Source organism: Scardinius erythrophthalmus (assembly GCF_964197995.2).
Source record: "Scardinius erythrophthalmus genome assembly, chromosome: 10".
In the NCBI taxonomy this organism is placed as follows: domain Eukaryota; kingdom Metazoa; phylum Chordata; class Actinopteri; order Cypriniformes; family Leuciscidae; genus Scardinius; species Scardinius erythrophthalmus.
The window spans coordinates 11896046-11919234 of record NC_138230.1 but is presented as its reverse complement, the minus strand read 5'-3'; the positions used below and the strand labels follow the sequence as shown (position 1 = coordinate 11919234).

The following is a 23189-nucleotide window of genomic DNA, read 5'->3' as shown; positions in this document are numbered from 1 at the left end:
TGGTTCTGATAAATAAGGAAAGTAAACAATTGTTTTAAATATTAAAAACACATGATTATGAAGTACAATTATGCATTGATGGTTCTAATGAAAACGAGTCACATTCAGTATGTCGGAAGATGAATATGGCATGAAGAAAGTGATACCTGTCACCTTTCTAAATAAGATGATACAGATGTGATCACGCAGACTGTGATGACGCTTTTAAACAGTCATCAGCATCGTAAATCCAGCAATGTTTTTTATATTTAATTTTTTTTTTAATTGATGACGGGCCGTTGAATTGTTAGAAAAATAATGCACACCTGAGGTGGTAATGTTACTTCAATTTTGTGGCAAAAAAACAACAACATGGAAATAATTTGTTGTTTTTATCTTATTGTTTACTATATTTTTTTGCTCGGTCAGTATCGTTGTGGGTTTTAGTTCTGTGGTCCGTAAAGACCTTTGAAATATCTGGAAACATTTGGCAAAGTTATATGGAACTGTAATGCGGTCAAGACCTGCTGGATCTACTTGCACACGAAGAACATTCGTAAACCAATCAGATTCAAGCTTTCAACAGCCCTGTAGTACATTTATAACACTTTCTATTTTATTATCTTCGCATCAAATGACAAAAAAAAAAAAAGTTAACGCTGGTTGCTGTGAGTGTGTTTCTAATACAACAACTGTGGGAGTGACGGAAAAATGTATGTCTTTCTCTCTTACGTCTTTCTCTCTATCTCGTTATGAAAACACTGTTGTGGAGTTTTTTCTTTTGCTATTTGAGCAAATGAAAAAAAAAAAAAAAATATATATATATATATATATATATATATATATATATATATATATATATATATATATATATATATAATGTAGTCTCTCATTCAAGTTTACCCAACTATGAGTACTTCAGCTTCTGAGAAACCCAGAAATGTGAAAAATGTGACTTTTTCCTGTGACTGCAGTCTTTCTGAACCAAACAGTGCCCCCTGTAGAAAATATTAAGCTTTACACAATAAGTATCTCTTGAAGGATTTCTACTGTGTTCAGTTCAATAATTTAGGCCCAAACCTCCCTAAAGCTGGTTCGTCATAATTACTATTGTTAAAGGCCTTATAAACATTAATCTGAATTTAACTTCACACACATGCATATTGGTGTTTGATGGGGTTTATAAATTAAAAGCCTTGTGGTCAAATGCAAGTAATGTATATGAACCACCAAATGAATTGTAAGCGCTGGTGGTGCAGAAATGACTCACGGACATCTTCAATGTCATTTAAACTGCAATGACATTAAAATAGTATTTTGTGTATAGCCTACTGCATATTTCTTCTTACAGAAACATTTGAACATGTGCAAAAAAACATGCAAAAAGTAATTTAATTTTACATGGAAAAAACTGCTTTGTATAACTCTTCCCCTTAGATTGGGATGTTATTTGTCTAATATGGAGCCACTTGACACTCTTATGGCACTGGGATTAGCAAAAAGGTGTTATATTCTTGACCATATACTTTAAAACCAGTTCCCGTAGTTCACATATCTGAGCTCTGCCGGTCCAAGACAGTGAACTGGGGCACAAATATGCACTGGAGATCCCTCCCACCCTGATCATTTGTTCCAGAAGCTTCCCTTTGGCAGATGTTTAAAGCAATCCAAACCAAGACCAACAGACAACCGCAGTGCCAACGCTGTATCCCTGCTCAACTCAACAGTTTAAGCAGTGTCTCTGTAAAATTTGAACATTCACATATAGTCAGCATGAAATCCAAAATGAATATATTTACTTTTATAATGCATGTTCCTTGCCCTGCTCTTATGGTCTTTGTAATCTTTCATAAAAATGTAGTACTTCGTTCTTCATATGAAATAACTTTCGAAGGATTATTGGGTAATGGTTACCAATAATGGCCATAATGTTTTTTTTTTATTATTATTAATAATACTGATGCTCAATTAAGAGAATTCATCCTCACATTATAAACTTTCATAAGAAATCCCAAGACATTTCTAAAAAATATATATAGTTTTAAGTTTATTTATTTTGCATGAGGATGTGCATATCACACTCTTCAAAGAAAAGAAAACAGTAACTTTGTTAACAGCTATGTAGGATTATACCTTTTTTCTTCTGTTCATGTTCAAAAATGTTAAAAGGCACAAGCAGTCCCAGACAGAAGTTGTTCAAAGTTAATGTAAATAATGTTATGTAATTTTATAAGAGATCTGATCATTTACAGCTCAGGCCATATTAAATGTTAAAAATTGGCATTTAAACATTAAATGGCTATTAATATCCCATTTTTAGGCTTAATTTATAGGCTTTATTCCCATTAAAGTAATCTTAATAAATGTACTGGTATGAATATCGACAATATTTGCCTTGGTACTTGCATTTGTTAAAAAAAAAAAAAAAAGTGGTAGCCTATTGCTCATCACTAATTTTTGATAAATAAAAATAAGTCTCATTTTACATTTTGTTTACCCACTGAACATTGTAGTTCTATAGTAAAACAGGCTGCAATTCAGGCTGACTTTAAAAACACCTGGATCACTTTATCTGTTATATTTCCTACATTGCTGATTAATGTGTTGACCGTATAAGCATGCATTTCTACATAACAGTACATTTTAAGATCTGAGGTAAATTGTTACCTCACACCTATAGCTAATGGGGACTAAGGTTTAAAATGCACTGAGATAGTATCTTTTTCGATGCGTCCTACCCCCTTTTCTCTCTATTAGAATAAAACAGAACCGCCTCGATTATTTCGTGAATCCAACAAGAGGCTCCTGGTTTTGTATTCCGCCTAATACAAACTACAGTTCCCTACTTATAATGGGGAACGTAGGTCAGTTACGCGCTGCGGAGACACGCAGTACTGCAAGCGAGCGAGCGAGCGGGATGGGGGAGGGGCAGCAGGTAAAGTGAGACGGCGGCGCATGCGCAGAAGCGCTCCAGCCCTCTGCATCGCTCCCCTCCCCCCACCTCCTTTTTTTTTTTTTTTTTTTTTTTGCAGCATCAGTACCGCGTTCGGAATCGCATTCGTGTGCTGGAGTCAGAGCGCGCTGCGGGGCATCACTGCACCGCCACGGAGGACACACCATCACAGAACCGGGAACAGGGAAAAGGAAAAAAGGCGTGAAATAGTGCAGAGGGGAAGAACAGGGCGCTCTTTTTTTGAAATCACCGAAATCTGTGGGAAATTAAACAGGAGCCAGACATTTGCTAATAATAAATACACGACCGCAGCGGACATCTCAAGCGATATTTTTGGCCAGCACGGCGGGGAAAAATGAAGGATCGCACGCAGGAACTACGAAGTGTAAGTCTTTATTTCTGATGCTTTATCGTTCATCTCCTCCCATATTCTCCGTCTCCTCACTGCAACCGGGCGTCAGCAGCTGACATCTCACTTCTGCTCGCTCACGGCTGAACATTTATGGGCATGGTACGGATTTCATACATTTTCCGATATTTGTTCTCCCTTTTATCTTTTTTCTTTATGCAATTACAAATTTAACCGTCTACCACATTACACGTTATGCTTTTAATAGCGGCTCTCACGCGAGCACTAGCTGTTCCATGTGCGATGGATCGATTTATCGATCAAATACGGTTATATGGCGTAATTCGCGAAATGAGCCCCCCACATTAGCATGCACACAGACTACCTTTGATACATGTCGCCCAGGAGTGTGATCTAGAGTATAGACTGCTGCGGATAGTTAAGCAGTATCCTTACACTGATACGCACCATCCCAATATCTAATTCTATGATCACCACCATGATTAATTATTAATACCTATTTTTTTGTTAAACGAAAATGACATTCATCCGAACAGGTTCCCCCTTGTTCCGTACCCTATGAACTCTATTAGATTTTCCCTTCTGCACCAGAGGATTTTGAGTATCTTCACTAAAGCTCCATTCTGGTTACATGCAGGCTACATCTACATCGGACGCATTTGGATCATTGGAGGGGATGTGCGATTATTGCAGCACACATTGTTCCATTCTAAGCCCCTATATTAAATATGAAAGGGTGTAATATTGTTTCACATATCGCCCAATTGAGCTAAACGAATACAACATGGCCGCCAAAGTATTTCTATTTGTAGTCGCGACGGTATAGCGACTTAATCATTTATTTATTTCATTTTTCAGAAATATCGAAGGTGGGCCTTAAAGCTTTAATGCGTCGCCCAGCCTCCACGAATTTTCCGTCGCCAGAGATCAATGGAATATCGTAAAAGGAAACGCCTGAACCCAGTGCACTGCACTCATCCGTGTGTAGTGCGCTTTTGCAAGGGAGCGAAAGGGGTGGGGGTGAAAGAGAGATATGAACATTAACATGTTTGTAAAGCAAAATATATCGGCAACTAAACAACCAAGCCCAAAGACGTGCATCTTTCTCGGTGAGCCACTTGCTTCATCATAAAAAGTCATTAGTACAAAACCCCGACCGGAATCACTCCAAGACTTCTCTTATTCCCCTGGAGACCCGGAGCATCTGATATCAGCATTTGCTTATCAGACGAAACGTAGAAATGTAATCTACAGATAATTGGATTTACAGAATTCGCAATTATACGTGACTCCCTAAAGCGGAGTGCTGTATGCTGGCGCTGCCACTGTGCTTTAAACATAGCCTAAATATATATATATAATATATCATTAGCCTAGCTTCAAAAGGTGTTAATAGTTCAGCGCGAGTCTTATGCGACATGATTGGGCAATAATCGAATTTTATGTAATCGTCAACATCACTGTGACGTATTGGTCGCGCGGTGAGGGAAGTGTATGGGTTACTTGGACTGTGGGCGTGCGCAGGGCGAGCGTGTCTATGCATAGTGGAGACAAGCAAGGATAAATCAGACAGAATTCATTGACCTTGCCCCTTTCAATATTAGGTTTCATTTGAATAGGGGAGAGATCTGACATTAAATGAATGAGTAAGATTGAATGGGATAATTACAGCCTGAAGTATTTCTAATGAAATTGGGCTGGGAAAGCATTATGTCCACAGTGGCCAAAGCAAACCTTTGGCTCCAAAAAAGAAAAAGAAAAAAAAAGCTAAATAAATAAATAAAAAGGTAAAAAAAATGACACATAAGGACTGTTGATATATGACTTTCATCGGTACTCCAATGAAGACGTCACCATAACAGCCTCATTCAGATAATTAGCACACTTATTTTATTATGATTGCACTGACAACAGGCAGAAGGAACCTACAGAGAATTGAACAGAATATCAATGGCAGATCGTTTGATCCAGACAATAGACCTCTATGGATCTGGGGCTAGTTGTTGCACAGGAGAAGTTGTCACTCAGGCTATATCTCTGTAATTGTAAGGTTTTGAGTCAAAAGTTAAATTAGACAAATGTGTACATTGGTTTCAAATACCTAGTTAAAAATATATATATATATATATATATTTTTAAGTAGACATCAAAATATCCAAAGTGAAAGGTTAATGTGTGTGTATATATATATATATATATATATATATATATATATACACACACACACACACACACACACACACACACACACACACACACACACACACACACACACACACACACACACGCATTAACCTTTCACTTTTGATGTCTCATATTGTTTTGTTTTTCATAACTGTCTTACTGTTTAAATATAGCCAGAAAAATTAATAGGCTGTTAAATGGCAGGTTCCACTTTGATAATTTAACATATAGTGTGACAACATGCCTGCAATATCACAAAAGGTCAATGTGTCCTGATTGAACCTTTTTCTTTGGCAGTGGAAATGTTCAAAAGCTTTTTTGGAACCAAGACTTTGTGTACTGAAACAGACTTTCAAAAATAAATCTACCCTAAGAAATATTCACCAGAGTAAAAGGTGTGACTCTCCTAATATATGATTCCACATCCTAAGCATCATACACGGTCTACAACAGAGAAGTGTTTTCATGAGTAATGCCATGTGTTGGCTGTGTCTTTTGAAAAGCGGATAGAGTTTATGTCAGCATTGGAGCGTTAATGTGACAGAGCAAGCAGGCAGTAAATATGATTGAAAACATAACATTTGAAGAAAAAAGTTTCAAATCCTGATACTAAACATGCACAATGTATTGTTGTGCTTGCCCTGTAATGTCCTTGAGAGAGGCAAGGTTGAATGTCTGTGTCTCTCAGCCTTTCTCTTTTTTTTCTCTGCCTCTCAGTTAACAGGCTTGAGAGGTAAAGTCATATTTAAGACTCCTAATTTAAATTATATAGGCAGTGAATTAAATGTGCATTATTGAATGCGAAACAAGTTTTTGTTGTGCCTTCAGAATATGGTATATTAAACAGATAGTTCAATCCAAAATGAAAATTGTTTCTTTCGTCTGCTGAACACAACAGAAGATATTTTGAAGAATGTTGGTAAGCAAACAGTTTTGGTGACCATTGGCTTTCATTGCATGGACAAAATATTGAGACATTCCACAGAATAGCTTCTTTTATTTTCCACAGACAAAAAGTTACAAGGGTGAGTAAAAGATGACAATTTTCATTTTTGAGCGAACTATGAAGAAGTCAGCCTGTCAAGTAGACATGTTTTGACAGACCCAAGCTAAAAGCCCAATAAGTTACAAGATATGTCTGGATGTTATAGCTTGTTAGTATAGGCTCAGTGTTTAAATATTGAAATGTACTGAGAACACTGAATATTGGATTGAATTTTAAAATTCATATTTAGTTATATGACTGTACTAAAGAGCTTTCTCAGGTCAGTTGAATATTGGACGTGGTTTCCCACATGATATGTATATTTCAGGTAGTTGGCTAATGAATGGGTGAGAATATGCAAAATAGGGGAAAATGTAATTATTGTGCATCAAAATAAACGAACAAGCAAGCAAAACAACATGAAAAATGCATGAGAATGAATAAGTACCAATAAATTAAGACCCCAATTAATATTTGTGTTGGAAGCCACTGACTCTTGTTGAGTGATGAATACAGTATTTGTAGAGAGCATGGTATAAAGAATTTCTTCATCGTAATAGTGATATGTTTTGCAAAGAACATGATATCCAGATTATTGTTTGGTGAAAAACCACAGAAGTGGACTGACTGGAAAGTTGGCAACCTAATATTAATTTACTCAGAAGCGCCAGGAAGGCAAAGACTATGTGACATCACATACTGTATCTTGCCCAGTTTTGTCCAGAAAAGGAGAGGTCAGACACATTGTGCTAATTGATACTAAATGAGTGCTAATAGAACCCACAGATACAATTCAGCAGCACCAATTATGACCATAAACAGGTTGTAAACTATAAACTCAATAACATATTTGTAACTTAATTTCACAATTCTGGGTGCAGATGTTATATAGGCCTATTTGCTAAAAAAAAAAAAAAAGGAATAAAATAAATGATCTAAAATGAACACACACAAATATCACTTGTTTTTGACGTTAGAATTTAGGAATGACCAAGCAAAAATTGCTTCTGCAAATCAGTAGGTTTAAATAAATATGGGGTCTAATTGGTTGCATTGTATTTAGAGATTTTATTAGAACAAACGCAGGGAATATGGAAACATAATGCTTAATGCAATGAACTTAAAAAGGTTTTTTTGAGTGGGCACTCTTGTTCGGACACAGAAACGGATTGGATTGCCAATAATGTTTTTATTTCGGAATCAACAGAAATAATGTTCTGGATCACTGCTACCTTATTTAACCCCAAAACAAGCGCTCATTTGTGACTTTGATTGGTTGCTAACCTGTTAGATGCTCAAAAAGGTTTGTTTTTTAAATGTGTGTGGTATTAATTCTCTGGACAGATGGAACAGAAGCAGGGAACCCCGGTAGCCGACGCGACACACAGAGAAAGTAAGCAGCGAAATGATAAGCAGCGCTACAGCTGACGGCAGCAAGAGCTGAGCTCATGGGGAAAGTGAACTCAGTATGTGTCTTGTCAGCCGACGGGGCTGGAACAGGTAGATAATAATTGGCAGAGAGTGGGAGACGGGAATATACAGCTACATATGTGAAGCTGGCCGCTGCCCAACAACAGATGCAACAGATAGGTCAAGATAGGTCACGGATGTGGCTGTGTCAGTGGGAAAAGGGAAGAATGAAGCACTGCAGGTATCAAACTGCAGTAAGGTTAGAGAGGGAAGTGGAATTTCCCCAAATCTCAGAAAAAGGTGGAATGGGAAGAGGTAGAGAGTGGAGAAAAGAAAAAGGGATAAGCAGTGGAGGCCACAGGTACTGTAACAGATGGAGAATAAATGAGATGCATCATAAAGACATCGTTAGGAGACAAATAAAGGTTTAATGATTTGGTTGTGGGGTTATTGCACTAAATGTACACTGGGTAGATTTGCTGATGTGCAGGAATTGGGTAAAACTGCTTTGTAATACTGTAAAATGAATTTTGAACCTAAACCGATTTGGTTGGCTTTTTTTGCATATAAATAGCTCAGCGGTAGGTAGTGAAGTGAGGATGCTCAGAGATTAAACTGAAATGTTCTCTTAAAATAGTACAGATTTTAAGAAATTGTTAGTGATTTGTAACTGGAAACTGGGGCTGAATGATACAGGCAAGTAGTTAAAAGGGTTAAATGTTCAAGTAGTTGAAGGACTGTCAGGGGATTCTTTAAAGTCTAAAACCAGATTTAGAAGAAATGTGGCAATGGATGCACCCTATACATGCTAATGACTGTGTCAAGAATCTATAGTGTAGGACTGTAGAACCTTTTTATATTGAAATAAATCAAAGTTTTTGATCTGCTATGAATACATTTTACACAAGTGCACTAGTATACACTTAAGTGCCACTTTAATCCTGAATGAAAGATCTGGATACAGTCTTGAACATTTCTACAAGATATGAAGATATCTGCTAGCATGTTAGCTTGCAGTATTATATACGTCTGGCTAATACCTCACAGTAACTTTAAAATTGTATTTAAAAAAAAAATACAGAGTATATATATTTGGTATCAAGCATGCTTAGAGGATTTATAAGCTATACACTGACCACTGAAAATAGCTATAGTAGGCTTTCTACTCTACTGGTTCGTTGGATGCTAACTTTGTCGGGATGGGAATTTTAAAAGATCCATTCCGAATCAGATTTCTTATAGCGTTTCTTATTCATTAATGATTTTATGAATAGTTTTATTAGTACTTGAATAGCAATTTTACCTATGAGCTTAAACATATTAAAAAGAAGTAATGTTTGAATATTCTTTTCTTTTAATTTGAAGCAATCTCTTTTGGATGGGTATTTTTAACTACAAGTTTCTAATTCCTCTGATTCAGTGGTCATTAGGCTGATTCAGACTGATAACTCGTGAGTTTCAGAAGTTTTATTTTTTTGGACCAATTCAGAACCAGTGTAATGACTCAGAGTCATTTCTTTGCAAATCAGGCAACACTGGTATGTTTGTGAGTACAATGCAATAGAAAGCTGGTTGTCTATCTTTTGCACTCACATCTCTCTCTCGCCCTAATCACAATTAATTCAGACTGCAAACACACAATTCAGCTAAAACTATTTATTTTTGCCGTGGTGCAGCGGATTCAGAATAGCAGTGCAGGAAACATTGTAACGGTACTTTAGTGATAAAGTTTGATGTGTATAGGATGTGCTCCCCTATAGTTTCTCAAATGAAGACCTGGACAGTGGACACATAATAGCATCCAAGGACTAGTTTAATCTGTCATATACTCACCCTTATATCATTCCAAACCAATATGTCTTTGTTTTTTAAATATATATTTTTTTTGTCCTAATCACGCTGATTGCGTTTTTTTTTTTTTTTTTTTGTACTGATGTGATGGTTGCTCTTTTCCATGCTGTTACAATTAATGTGGACTGATGCTTTCAAACTTAAAAAAAGATGCAAAAGCACCATAAAGGTGTCATAATAGTCTTAAATTTCAGTCTGTTCCTCAAACAAAGCTACAGTATGGATTCAGAGACCAGCACATTCTTCAAAATTTATTTTGTGTTCCACAGAATAAAGTCAGTCATAGAGGTTTAAAACAACATAAGGGTGAGTAAATGATTTTGAATTTTAATTTCTGAATGGCCAGCTCCTTTAATCTGTCTAAACATATGGGTGGGCGCCCACCGAAATAATTGGATTTTTTTCTTGAATGGTTGCACCACCATTAGCAGTCTTGGCAATTACTGAAGAATTTGAAAAGGGAGGTCCTGTCAATAACAGCATTAGTATTGATCCATTCTTTTATTGATCCATTTTCCTTAATTTTTTTGGCCTTTGAAGAACTACAGACAAATGCAAAAAGGGATTGAATTGCAATGCAATTTTTTGAAATATTGACTCCAATATGATTAACAGGGTTCCCACACCTTGGTTAACTTCAAATTCAAGGACCTTTCAAGGACTTTCCAGGTCCAATACCCTCAAATTCAAGGACTTAATGTGGGGACACATTTGTTGTGTCCAACAACAAACGTTGAGGTGCCATCGTAGTTTCACGCACGTGTGAACGTCATGGTGACGTACAACGTACACTTATCGTAACCAGGGTTTTTCCTGACTCAAAATGAGGCGGAGGTGGTAAAATCCTAATAATGTACTTTAATAATAAGATAATAAAAATTTTTTGTAGATCTTCATATAGCCTAATGTTTTTTTCCACAGTATTTTTGTGTGTGGTGCTTGGTACCTCTAGGGGGGTCCGGGGGCATGCCCCCCCGTAAGAAAATTTTGTAAATTTTAAAGATAAATTCATTAATCTGGTACACTTTGAGTCACCCAAATCCACTGTTAAAAAGAAATAATACACCCGCAAACCACCAATATACTCAGATTTAGATATCTGCATCTGATCACATTACAATTATTCAAATTCTTAAGGTGATGATACACAGGGAAACTTTTTGAGCAATGTTGTTGGGCAATCTTGCAGAGCGATTGTTTCTTGGGAACGTTGCCATTGAAAATGGGCAATACATTTCTATCTGGATCATTTAGATTGGTCGTGGGCCCTTTGTCTCATCTGGTTGCCCGTTGATGGCAACATTGCTCAAAAACTTGCCCTGTGTATCATCACCTTTAGTGTTAAGCATGATAATATGTTAACATATCACTCTGAAGTAGGCTGATTTAAAATGAACATTTTTTTAAAATAAAAGTTCTTCTTTTGGCAAAATTACATTTCCTTAATAGCCTAAACCTTTACTCCCTTCAAGCTTAAATTGTCAATGTTTTATTACATCGCTGTTTGAAAACACAAATGTTTTGTACCTTTATAAAGGGCATTTTCCCCTAATTTTATTAAATGTATGCTCCATCTTTCATTTCAAATTCTTAAATTTGATCAATATATTCAATTAAAATAATAAGACACTAGGCTGTTACCAATCCAATTAAATAATTTACAATGAAAAAGTATAACTGTATTAAATTGGATTATTTTAAATATTTTTAAATATACAAATAAGGAATGTTAAAAGGAATGATACTTTATGAAACTAAACCGCCAGTAGGAGGCGGCAGGCGACCGTCTTAATGAGCGAGTCATTGAGTCATTCATTCAAACGATTCGTTCAAACGGCTGATTCATTCAGAATGAGGCAGTTTATGAATGGGTAATTGAATCTTTGACTCAACCGATTCGTTCAAAACGCTGAATCATTCAGTAATGCTACAAGTGTTCGTTGCTGTGAGATTCGCGGTGGTTCTGCTGTGATCTTTGTTTGGGACTATTTTCGCTGCTGAAACAGAACAAAAACAGTCATTGCGTCTCAAATGTAAGTGACTTAATTTTAACTATTTGTTTCTTGAACTGTTATGAAATCAGTCTCGGTTTCAATCTTGATGGCATTCAGGAAAACATCACTCTGATCGTGTGTAGCCTAGGCTATATATTGTTTCTTAACTATAACATGTTATAAATAACTGCGCGAGTCTCAACAGCGCAACTTTGTTACCATCAGTAGGCCTATATTAATTAATGTTTAATTGACGGAGGCAGCCACCTCATAATTCTCTATGCAGGAAAAACCCTGAACGTAACGCGTAAATGCGCTTAACTAGTGTAAATCTAGCAAGCTAGTATGCATAGGCCATGAAGTTTTGGCGAAATAACACATTAGGGGACCGGAGTGAATATGGAATTTTTTTCCAGAAAACTTATTGCACAAAATAAATTCAAGCACTTTCAAGGACCTGTCTCTATTTTGTTTATTTTCAAAAACTTTCCAGGGCCTTGAAAACATTTTTTCAGATTCACAAACTTTCAAGGATTTCAAGGACCCGTGGGAACCCTGGATTAAGGTCAGCAAAGACCTGACTATTGGAAAAGTGCATGATGAATATAAATTGAAGTTGCAGATGAACAAATGTTCATATGACCTTCTACTAAACTATATTTCACTCACATTTTGCTTAGTCATAGTCAAAGTAAAGCACTGATTGCCACATAAAACACTGTAAATGAACATCTGCAGAGCATCATCCATGATATTGCGTCTGTGGCACATTTTTCACACCATGTAATGGAAAATTCATAATAGACCAGGATAATCTTTTGTCAGCGACGTCAAGCATCAACATCAGGCAAGTTAGACTGAGGTCAGGCTGCATGGGCTTTCGATTTCATTAAGACTGAATCACAGTTTTCCCTTTCTGACCAGCTCTGATTTAATTCCTTTTAGTCATGCCCACAAAATACCGCCCTGATGGGTAATTTCAATAGATCGGCAAGGTATGCCACGATTTAAAAGTTACTGGGTGGATTTATGCTTTAAATTGACTGCGGACAGAGAATGAGTCAGCAAGTTTCTTGTTCATTCTCCAGAGGCTTGCTGTCATTTGAACCAGATAGTTATTTTTCATACCCGAGTCATTATTGACTAATGTGAAAAGGCAGTGGCTATTCCAGTGGGAAACCGAAAACGGTTTTATCAGTACTGGTATGTGGTCGAGATGTCAGTCCCAATCGCACCTTTTTGTGTTTCTAAGAAGTGTCTGATTCTTTGGAGCTGCTGCCACATTTCATGATCTTAATAACATTTCTGATTTTACTGACATTATTGTGAATATCATCAAAATATTTTTTCATGATTTGTTTCCTTATTAAAACACTAAATGTGCAAGGACATGATTAATAGTTTACCCGAGCTGACATGTTGTGTTATATACTTTCCTGGACACAGCTTCTGTGACATGCAAGCTGTTGTTATTCATACATTTCATAACATTTGATAAAACTATCAATTTATTGTAATTAATCATAAAACAAGCCATGGTTTGCAAGAACTATCACTTTGTTAAAATATTGGTTGCGTGGCACATGCAATATGATTCAGTAGCAAGAATCATGCTAATCAAAACCTTATCTGTTTTTCTTTTGTAATTTGTAAGAGTATAGAGCAATGTTTCAGAAGCAGTGTTGTTTAAAACACTAACAACGTGTTTTAACCAACACTGTAAAGCAACAGGACATTTTGTTGATTGCTGGTTTCTATTTTTTACAGTTTTGGTCATTTGTATTTTTTTAATGAAGAAGTTGTGCAGCCCTATAGTTAGAAATAGCCCTTGATTCATTTTTGGATTGTGATTTATGGTCTTTTATTTAGGCTTGTTCACATCTGCCTCAATTGATTTCTAATGGCATGAGGTTACTCAACTGACCATATATAGCCTATGCTTTTAGTTCTTTGACAAATGACTCATCAACTGTCTATTTAGTTTCTTCTTGCTATTAGCCTCGGTATATAGCACAATTGAACTGGGAATAACCCCGTCCCTTGGGTGGAGAGAAGGACATCATGCACCAGACAACACAAAAGACACAATATAATGCTTCTTCCTCATCTTTTATACACAGTTATTGCCTGTTTTTTGTTTTTACAGCCACAATTTGTCCCTTAAATGGAAGGTTCCCTTGAAGGAACTTGGATATTGCAAGACATGATGCAAAATTTTATGCAGTAATTATATATTGCATTGCCATAATTAAGCATAGAATCTAATAAAATTATCAATTAAATGTGATTGAGGATAAAGGAAACCATGTTTTGCAAGAACTATCACTTTTCTAGGAATAATATTGGTTGCATGGCACATGCGACGTGGTTCAATAACAACAATCATGCTAATCTTAATATTGTCATCTCTTGATAATATCTTTCCATGCTGTTTGTACTTGCTTGTATTTTCTACAGTTCTCTCTCAGTCTCATGACGGAACACACATCATTTGGTGTTGCTAGATGTGATGCAAAATGTAATGCCATTCCTCAAATGTTTTCTATCCCATAATGCACCATTATATTGAAAGAATCCACGGGTTAGAGCAGGAATGTGATTTACTTCCACTTTAGAAATATAATCACATTTTCCACCACTTCTCGCGGTTCCTCATGTTTGTCAACAGAAACTAATGCAGTATTATGAGGCTAAAGGAGGTTACTGTCTAACGCTGTAAGGACTTCTGTTGCCTGTGGCCAATGGCCATCCTCAGCGCAGATGGGCCAACGGCAGGGATGCAGGATTATGACACTTCTGCATTACCCCCACACCTGATTTTTTACCGCATTATTCCGCGAGAACCCGGCACAGATTCAAGTGAAAATTTCCGAGAGTCTGCCGTGTATACTGCTAGCGAAGGTCCTCGTCACCTGCTTGGAAGGGGATACTTTTTTTAAACGTCCTTTTCCGGTGACAACTTATTCCGCATCATTCTGGGCCCCCCTTCCTCCCCCATCACTCTCTCTTTCCCTGTGGAGGTCTGTCTCTCTCCCCATCCCCCTCTCATTGCACTTTCCTCACCCTCCCCCTACAGCTGCACACTTATTCCTCTTGATTCTCCCTGCCACACACTCATACACTCTTGCTTTCGCATCCTAAGCATACTCACTATTGCTCGATTCCTGCCAAGGGCTTTTTTTTCTAATCGCAATGTGGGTAAATAAATCAAAGTATGAAAAAGCTGAAAGTGACACACATTCATTCCGTGGAAAGCACCACTTGAGCAATTCAGCGTGTTCTGAAACTTATGAATGTGGGCAATTTATATGTCAGAATTTTTTTTTTTTGTAAAATAAAGAATAAAATAAGTATTTAAAAATAACAATTAAGTATTTCATAAGAGGCATATTTTATGCAAATTTTTTATCAGTATTGTTAATAATATTTTCAAATTAACTAAAGCAGCATTTGATACCTCATATTTAAGCTTTTGGGAGTCTGAAACTTTTATATCATTGCTGAAGCTTTTATATTATTTTCATGCAGTATATTGTGCAAGTCAATTATTAAGAGCAAAAATAAGATACTTGGTGGGATATTTATAACAATGTACACATGTACCGATAAATGCCCAAATTATGTTTGTATGTGTGTTTGTATTCCAATCACTGCGTGGGTACGACTATGCCTGCAGTATATTGTGAGGACAGTTTTATTGCAGGGACAATGTCATGTCCTCCCTGCTGCACACCACCCACCAGTCTTTAACACCGCCAATAAAACAACTAAAACAAAATGGCTTCCTGTCTAGTTATGGTACAGCTGGTTTGCAAAATATACCATTAAAACCAGCAAGTCAGAAAATGTGAATATTTCACTATATTTGTTTCATTTTTGGTAATTGTACACTAGGTGGGATATAAATTCTGGCCCACTAAAGTAACGTAATAGATGCAGTCTAGCAAAATCAGTTCAGTAAGATGGTAAATATTAGTGACAACAAAGTCAACATATTTCATTTTATCTTGACAGCTTGAAAGGGAGGTCCTGCATAATTTAAAGGTAAATATCAGGGTAGGAGCTGGATTCATATACTCGGACTAAGTTCCTGTTGCTCTGGTAGTAGTGCATGACTCCATGGGCTTGATTCCCGAGGAAGGCGTGAACCCTAAATGTAATGTAAGTCACTTTGGATAAAAGCATTTGCCAAATGCATAAATGTACGTTATCCATCTCAGAATTTCTATGTAGGTGAGTCAATTACCTGAGCTAACTACCTCCTGAGGTTCATGGTTAATTAGGGCAACAGGGTGCCACTGGGATTTCTCACAATCTGATTCAGAAATCATAATAGTATAAGCCCTACAAAATAAGTGAAAATGGTGATTTTTACAAATGTTAAATGTATCTGGAACAAGCAGCATATGTTGAGTTTTGAATGCTTGTTTACTTGTTGTCCCAATGCAAGCTTGTCTTGTTTGAAGCTGGTTGACAATGGGACTCTTGATGGCTAAAATTAACAAGTATAATTATAGACCAGTATAATTAATTGAAGAACAATTTCTGGTAACACTTTATTTCAGTGGTCCACTTTAGACATTCTACTAACTATAAGTAACTTTGCAACTACATGTCAACTAACTCACATTAGTTAGTCTAAATTGGACCATCAAAATAAAGTATAACCGGTTACACTTTATTTTACAGTATGTGTATAGTGTAGTTACCCAAGAAAGTACTGGTAATATAATGCAACTATGGGTAAAGGTTAGGTTTTTAGGGATATTTGTTATTGTAATTGATATAATAAGTACATAGTATGTACATGCGGAACAGGACTGTAAAATAAAGTGCCAAAGGTATACTTAATTTTCCGTGTTCACCTCAGTTGAGTGCACAAGTCTTTCAAAGTATACTTTATTTGGACCTCCACGAACCCTCGTGATGACGAAAATTAATGACAAAAATTACGTCACATGGACCGTGCTCAGACCATTGTGCGGAGGGCTGAAGTATACTTTGGGCTTTAGACATTGATATATTAGACATGATATTCAAAATGAGTCATGTACAGCAGTGTGTCTGCATACTTTGTCTCCATGTCCTGAATCATCAGCATTTTATTAGCCTCTTCTCTCCAGTGATATACAGATGATGTTGGAGCATGCACATGCTCATCATGCAACACAATCTTCCTTACTTTTTTTATTAATTTTTTCTTCTTAAGCCATAGCAGGTACTTATGTTCGGCATTTTCCTAAGTATCTTTTGCCCTTATTTAGCTTGTACGCTGTATTAAGGTGGTTCTCTAACTGGTGGGATGCAGATCTGTTCTGATTGGTTTATAAATAATATACTTCAGGTCAGGAAAAGTCTTAATTCATTGTGTTTATTAAAGTTATGATGTCTTTCATTGAAAATATCAAGATAATCCAAATAAAATGGTCATAAAATACAGTTTCCCCTCACAGCTGTGCTTAGGTTTTGTCTCCCTGTGGCCTGTACAAGTATAAGATTAAAATAATTTAATAAAGTCCATTTTTTTTTATTTTTTTTTTTAAGTAGCCGTGTAACAAGCAGGGTAATGTACAGTCATGGACGGTCATTGGCAAAACAGACGCTCTCAGGGTGGACAAGACCAGATCCTGAACACCCTGTCTGGGTTTATTTTGCGATAATGGCCCTCTGATTGTATAATATCTCAGACATTTGCTGTGTACCCAAATAGACTATAATGACCTTGGGTTGCTTATGCTGTAGTTTTGCAGAGGATCTGTCATAAGGCTGGCAATGAGTAGATGTGACATATCCCCAAGCATACAGTGGTGCTCTTTTTAAAAAGAAAAGCCAATATATGTGAAAAAAAAACCCTATCAGGGTTCTTTATGTATCTATATTTAATATATATTTGGATTGCAGAGAAGGAAATGTAAAAATTTCCTATACCTACATTGAACCATAAAGGATTTTGTTTTTGTTTTTTTGTAAGAACTGGTCAAATGAATACCCTGAATGCATTGCAAGTCGCTTCGGATAAAATTCAGAAATGTACAAATAATCTGCCTTAAGGAAGGTAGGTTTTGTGTTCACATGACCCCGATATGACTCTCTGCTTTCTGTGTGCAAAAACAGCTAGACAACTAGCAGAATGCATTTCATCTAAAGATGTGTTTTTAAAAGCTGGACTATTTTAAGTTGTGAAACGCCCCACAAACAGCATGAGATGCAATAAAATGGCCAAATGCAACAGCATGCTGTCAGCACGCTAACTATATAGCTCACTGCTAAAAATATCAAAATATAAATTTAAATTAATATGTACACTATCGTTCAAAAGGGTCAGTATGATTTTTTTTTAAAGAAATCTGTACTTTTATTAAGCAAGGATGCATTCAATTTGTCAAAAGTGCAGTGAAAACATGGCATTTCAACCAAAGAATCCTGAAAAGTTTTCCACAAAAATATTAAACAGCACAACTGTTTATTAACATTGACAATAATCAGAAATGTTTCTTGAGCAGCAAATCAGCATATTAGAAAGATTTCTGGAGGATCATGTGACACTGAAGACTGGAGTAATGGCAGCTGATTCCGCTTTGCCATCCCAAGAATAAAATACATTTTAAATATATAGATAAGCAAGATAAATATAATATATTTGAATTCTGTTGTTTGATGACTAATAATGACATTATGTGCTACTTAATTTCAAGCCAGTATAAATCTCCATTTCCAGGCTAATATATTTTGAGGTAGTACCAAGTAAAAGTACCTAAAACAATTCTCCAAAATGTGTCCCCTTGTTTTAGCAGAGAATCCCTTCTTGTCCCTCAACAACAAAAGGGATGAAAGCAGATATGAATTGTTTATTGCTGTCCAACTGTGACCCTTGTCTAACATCGTAGGAGATTTATTGTCTCCAAACTCTTCCCCCTGACCTTATCTGTGCTCTCCAGCTTTGTAGACACAGAATGTGTCTTCCCCAAAAAAGGGAAGGCAACAACATGTGCAGAATCTTCCATCATCACCCACACACTCACCACACTGGTAGGAGGCTTCGGTGGCACAACTCAGCACTTAAATTCAGAAATCCACCTCTCCTCCTTCTCCTGAAATCTGTTGCTATAGAATTTTTTTGTGAAGGTCATTAGCGACTGATATTGCGGTACCGTAGACATACAGCGCAGGGGACCACAAAGCCACTCCCCGTGAAAGCAGATGCTGAGGGGGCAGGGAGGGCAGGGCTCGGGAAGGGAGCGGCCAGATAAGGGGAGAAGCAGGCGAGTAAACATTAGCACGGCTGATGAGACAACACACAGGTTGCTTTCTGTTACTATTTCATTGTGCTTTGACATGCAATCCTCGTCACAGGGAAATGCATAGAATCTGGTAGCTAAACCAGAAACGGCTAGCTAAAATGTTGACTATGCAATTGTCAGTAAGCTTAAAGCATCAGACATTTCACCTTTGCTCATGGGGGAAGGGACTTTATTGCCATTATCTGATGACGGGAGAGCGAAAATAGCCTCTGCATGAATTAAATGATGCTAGCTGGAGATAGACAGGCTGATGCATCAATCACCCGACAGGCAGACAGTTATGTCTTGCATAGCTCTATATACTGTAGAAAAATCTAAGATTAAAAACATTCAGCTCAAGAAATAGCCAGTTATCAATCACCTAAATGTGTTCTTGTAAATTTATGTCAACCAATTCAGCACCAGAATACAAATTGAACCTTTTTGCCCACCCACCTCATTGGCTTTTTTAGCAGCTATTTAATTTTTTTCTATTCAAATATAATATATTAGATATTATTATATCGCGCCAGAGCACAAACATTCACCCTCCATTTTTTGCCCATAGTGTATTGGAGGAATAATGCCATTTATCCATATACTACATATATATTACTTTTAAAAGGAACACTTTATGGTCTGCCCAAGGCTACAGTGTTAAACAGAATAAATAAATAAAAATTTCTTGACTACTTTATTTATAACTGTCCTTTTTACAGACATAATAGGTGCTTAAGATGACATTAGACAAATATTATTGTCATTTTTTACTTCGCGTTAATACATCATATCAAGTTGGATTGTCGCGTACAGTTTTAACCGTACAAGTTGAAACATTTGAAAGTCTCTGAAGCTTAAAACAAATATGATCAGAAAATGTCACTTCGGCAGAGAGTTAGAACTCCATGCAGCCCTCATAAAACTCTCCAATGGAAATGAATAATTTCTTCTAAGAATAGCAAGTTTTTGGGAAACCTGTTTCAATATGTTGTTTTCAATAACTTTATTACTTAGTTATTTAGAATTAATTTAATTATTAAATTTTAATATAAACATGCCCTGTCTCTTTCATCTGCATGAATATAATATCTGCTCTCCGTTTAAGTTTATTACAGTTAAAAATATATTAAGAGCCTGCCTGTGGTGATGATAATTGCTCAAAATCCTCATAAAAGCTGTATTAGTTTCATTGGCAACAATGTCACACATTTGTCCAAGAACTGCTTTGTAAATATTAATCATTAACCGCTAAATATTAACGAGTGCCCATGAAATTCCAAATCGTGTTCCAGTAAACAAGATTCCAGCTCACCCTCCTGACTGCCACTATAATCTATGTTTTCTCTTTGGACATAGCCGTTTCATCGGCTGCGAAGCAGTGTGCTTGAAATGAAGAGATATTAGTTCCCAGTAAAGGTGCAGCGGTTGGGACGGGGGATGGTCTTTATGGCTACACACACACAGGAGAACGTCCTATTCCACTCAGTGTGGATTGGTCGTACAGCTAATCTGAGATCACCCTCCAGCTATCCCCAATTCTCAAACCAATATGTGAACACAATCAAACAATCTTTTAAATGTGACACCGTGTGCTCATCTGGAAACATGTGATTTGCATTGGTTTATTAGGCTGCCCTACTTTATGCTATATGAGAAATGGAGAAGCCGCTGGATGTGTTGAATATGCTTGCTCTTTTGTGTATATTGGCCATTAACTCATCACTGTGTTCTTGGCTGAGAATGAGATATTGAGTGAAGTCACCAAAAACAGCAGCAAATGATTATTTTGCATTGATGGAAGAAATGCTGATTAATACTGGTGATTGCTCTTTTTTGAGCAACTGTCTCTTTAAGATGAATCGCTATTGTTGTATTCCTCCTTTGTAAGTCGCTTTGGGTAAAAGCATCAGCTAAACTAATCCAAGTAAATGTTAAATTATTTTATAGTAATACACTTTTCCTATTTACATACTATTTACTGTAGAGGTATGTTGCCCAACATTTCATTTTATTTTCCCTCCGTGCTTGTCCAAGTTATTGCCCAACATTATAAAAACTACTAAAGAAATGATTTTTCTTGGATTGAGATTATTAAGATATTTTAAGTGATGTTTTTGTTTTCCTCACAGGCTAAGGACAGTGACGACGATGAGGAAGTCGTTCATGTCGACCGAGACCACTTTATGGATGAATTTTTTGAACAGGTAAACTTTATCTTTAGGCAAATATCATATCCAGTTATGATTTATGCAGATGTAGCTGATTTTATTTGCTCATCAGGTTTTGTTCATATCAATCTGTAGTGCTGCTGTCATTAATGCAAAAGAGAGACAAACCAATTACTAAAACATTCTGAGATTCATGTAAATATTCGATTTCAACTTAAAGCTGGAACACACTGGGGGGGGGGGGGGGGACCTCGTATATCCATATTTCGTCTTTTTATTTTATTTTTTTCATAAATGTATTACTATTGGTCACCCTTTACACTTGTCTGTGGGTTTTCCAAATTTGTAACCAATGAAAAGGATTAAAAAGAGCATGTGACTAAACCTCGTAACTTCATTGGCTCTTCAAACTGTTGGTAAAACCACTAACTACACCCCGCCTCAGGTAAATAAATAACTGGTTGTTTGAATAAGTAGAGCATTTTCTCTACAAACACTATGGGCCAGATTTACTAAACAGGGCAAATTAGCATGAGAGCACAATTCCATAAAAGTGCAGATGGGAGAGGAAAGTTCTGTGCGTGATCTACTGACGACGTGCAAATGAAAGAACAACAGACGCAGCCGGATCATTTCCATAATGACCGATGCAATCGGCCAAGAGCAGAGCAAATTAGCGTCTGGTTTAACATGCTTTTTTGGGTGGTAAATAATGCCCCAAATACCAGTAAATTGACCAGCGCAAACCATAGTAAATCACCTTGCGTGATTCATTTAAATACTCTCCTCCCATAAATCTTGTGTCTGAAAGGGAAACTCGTACAAATGCATATGCAGTAAGGTCAGCCGCAAAAATAACCCTGTCCTTACAGTAGTTTTTAAACGCCAAAAGAGGATTTGTGCTGGCGCAAGCTGTTAGTAAATCTGGCCCTATATAAAGGCTACAGTTTTATGTATTTGAGGAGCAGAGAAGAGTGTCTTAGTGTTTTTTTTTTTTTTTTTGGTCATCGAGTCATAGCCAATACTGCCTTAAATCGCCTGTGCGTAGCACTTCATCTTTTAAAACAAGATTTTGGCCAAATAGAAAAAAAACTGAGCGCCCGCATAGCTACAGTAAACGTTATAACCTGTAAGTTGATGAAAACGTAATGCGATGACCTTCACTGCCTCAGAAGGCCGTTCTAATATAGGACAAAAACACGACATTCACTAGTCAATTTTATTTGAGCTTGATTTTGGTAAAATGTAAATATAATGGCACATGAACAAGTATATGATCATATAAAAAATCCACAATATCAACTTCGACAATAGTGTTTAATTATTTAAAAAGTAAGGTTCTTTTCAATTCCTTAAAAGCAGCATACAAGATTTCAGACCTTGGGCCTATGTCACAATATGAGGTAAATCCGGCCCAGACCACACTATTTGATTTAAAAAATCTGAACAGATTTTAAAACACTACGCATCATACATTTGCTGACTTTATAAATGGTTACAGAGAAAACCTGGGCATCATTAAAGTAAATACATATCAAATACTACCGGACTTTCAAGTCATTCCAAACACAACAAACTCACACAGAAACAGGCATCTCATTGACAGAAGATGCATGACAAAAAAATGAAAACAATGTGTTTTAAAATCGGCTCAAAATATTAAATGTTTGATATCCTATCCTCTGACTGGATGGAATCATAGTCTGAAGCCAAAAAAAAAAGAAAGATGTCTGTGCCCAATGCCCATCATACACTTCGTGATCCGACTGCACAAAATCTACAGATTTGCCCTGACTTTCAGCAACTAGCGTTGACTCGTCCAGACTGTAAATCAGGGCAAAAAAGTTGTGTAGTGTATTTCAGCCTTTAACTTCTTAAACTGTAATTTTGATAATATAATCTGTAATGAAAACAATCTACAGTAGTGGCCAAAAGTGATGTACGGAGGGGATATTTGTTTCTGACACAAATTTTAAATATGCTGGAATAACAAAACACTAAACTTGGTTAATTAA

The 23189-nt window shown here is 36.6% G+C and overlaps 2 protein-coding genes across 4 annotated transcripts in view; one reads left to right on the top strand and one right to left on the bottom strand.

Moving 5' to 3' along the window:
- Positions 1-23189, bottom strand: part of LOC308697646 (uncharacterized protein) — a 72881-nt gene that overhangs the window by 23510 nt on the left and 26182 nt on the right. The gene's annotated exons all lie outside the window — the stretch shown is intronic.
- Positions 3019-23189, top strand: part of stx1b (syntaxin 1B) — a 38488-nt gene continuing 18317 nt past the window's right edge. The window contains exons 1-2 of the mRNA XM_081377035.1: positions 3019-3317; positions 21136-21210. Coding sequence (XP_081233161.1) covers positions 3288-3317; positions 21136-21210 — 105 coding nt within the window. The 5' untranslated portion in view covers positions 3019-3287. The remainder of the gene's footprint in view (positions 3318-21135; positions 21211-23189) is intronic.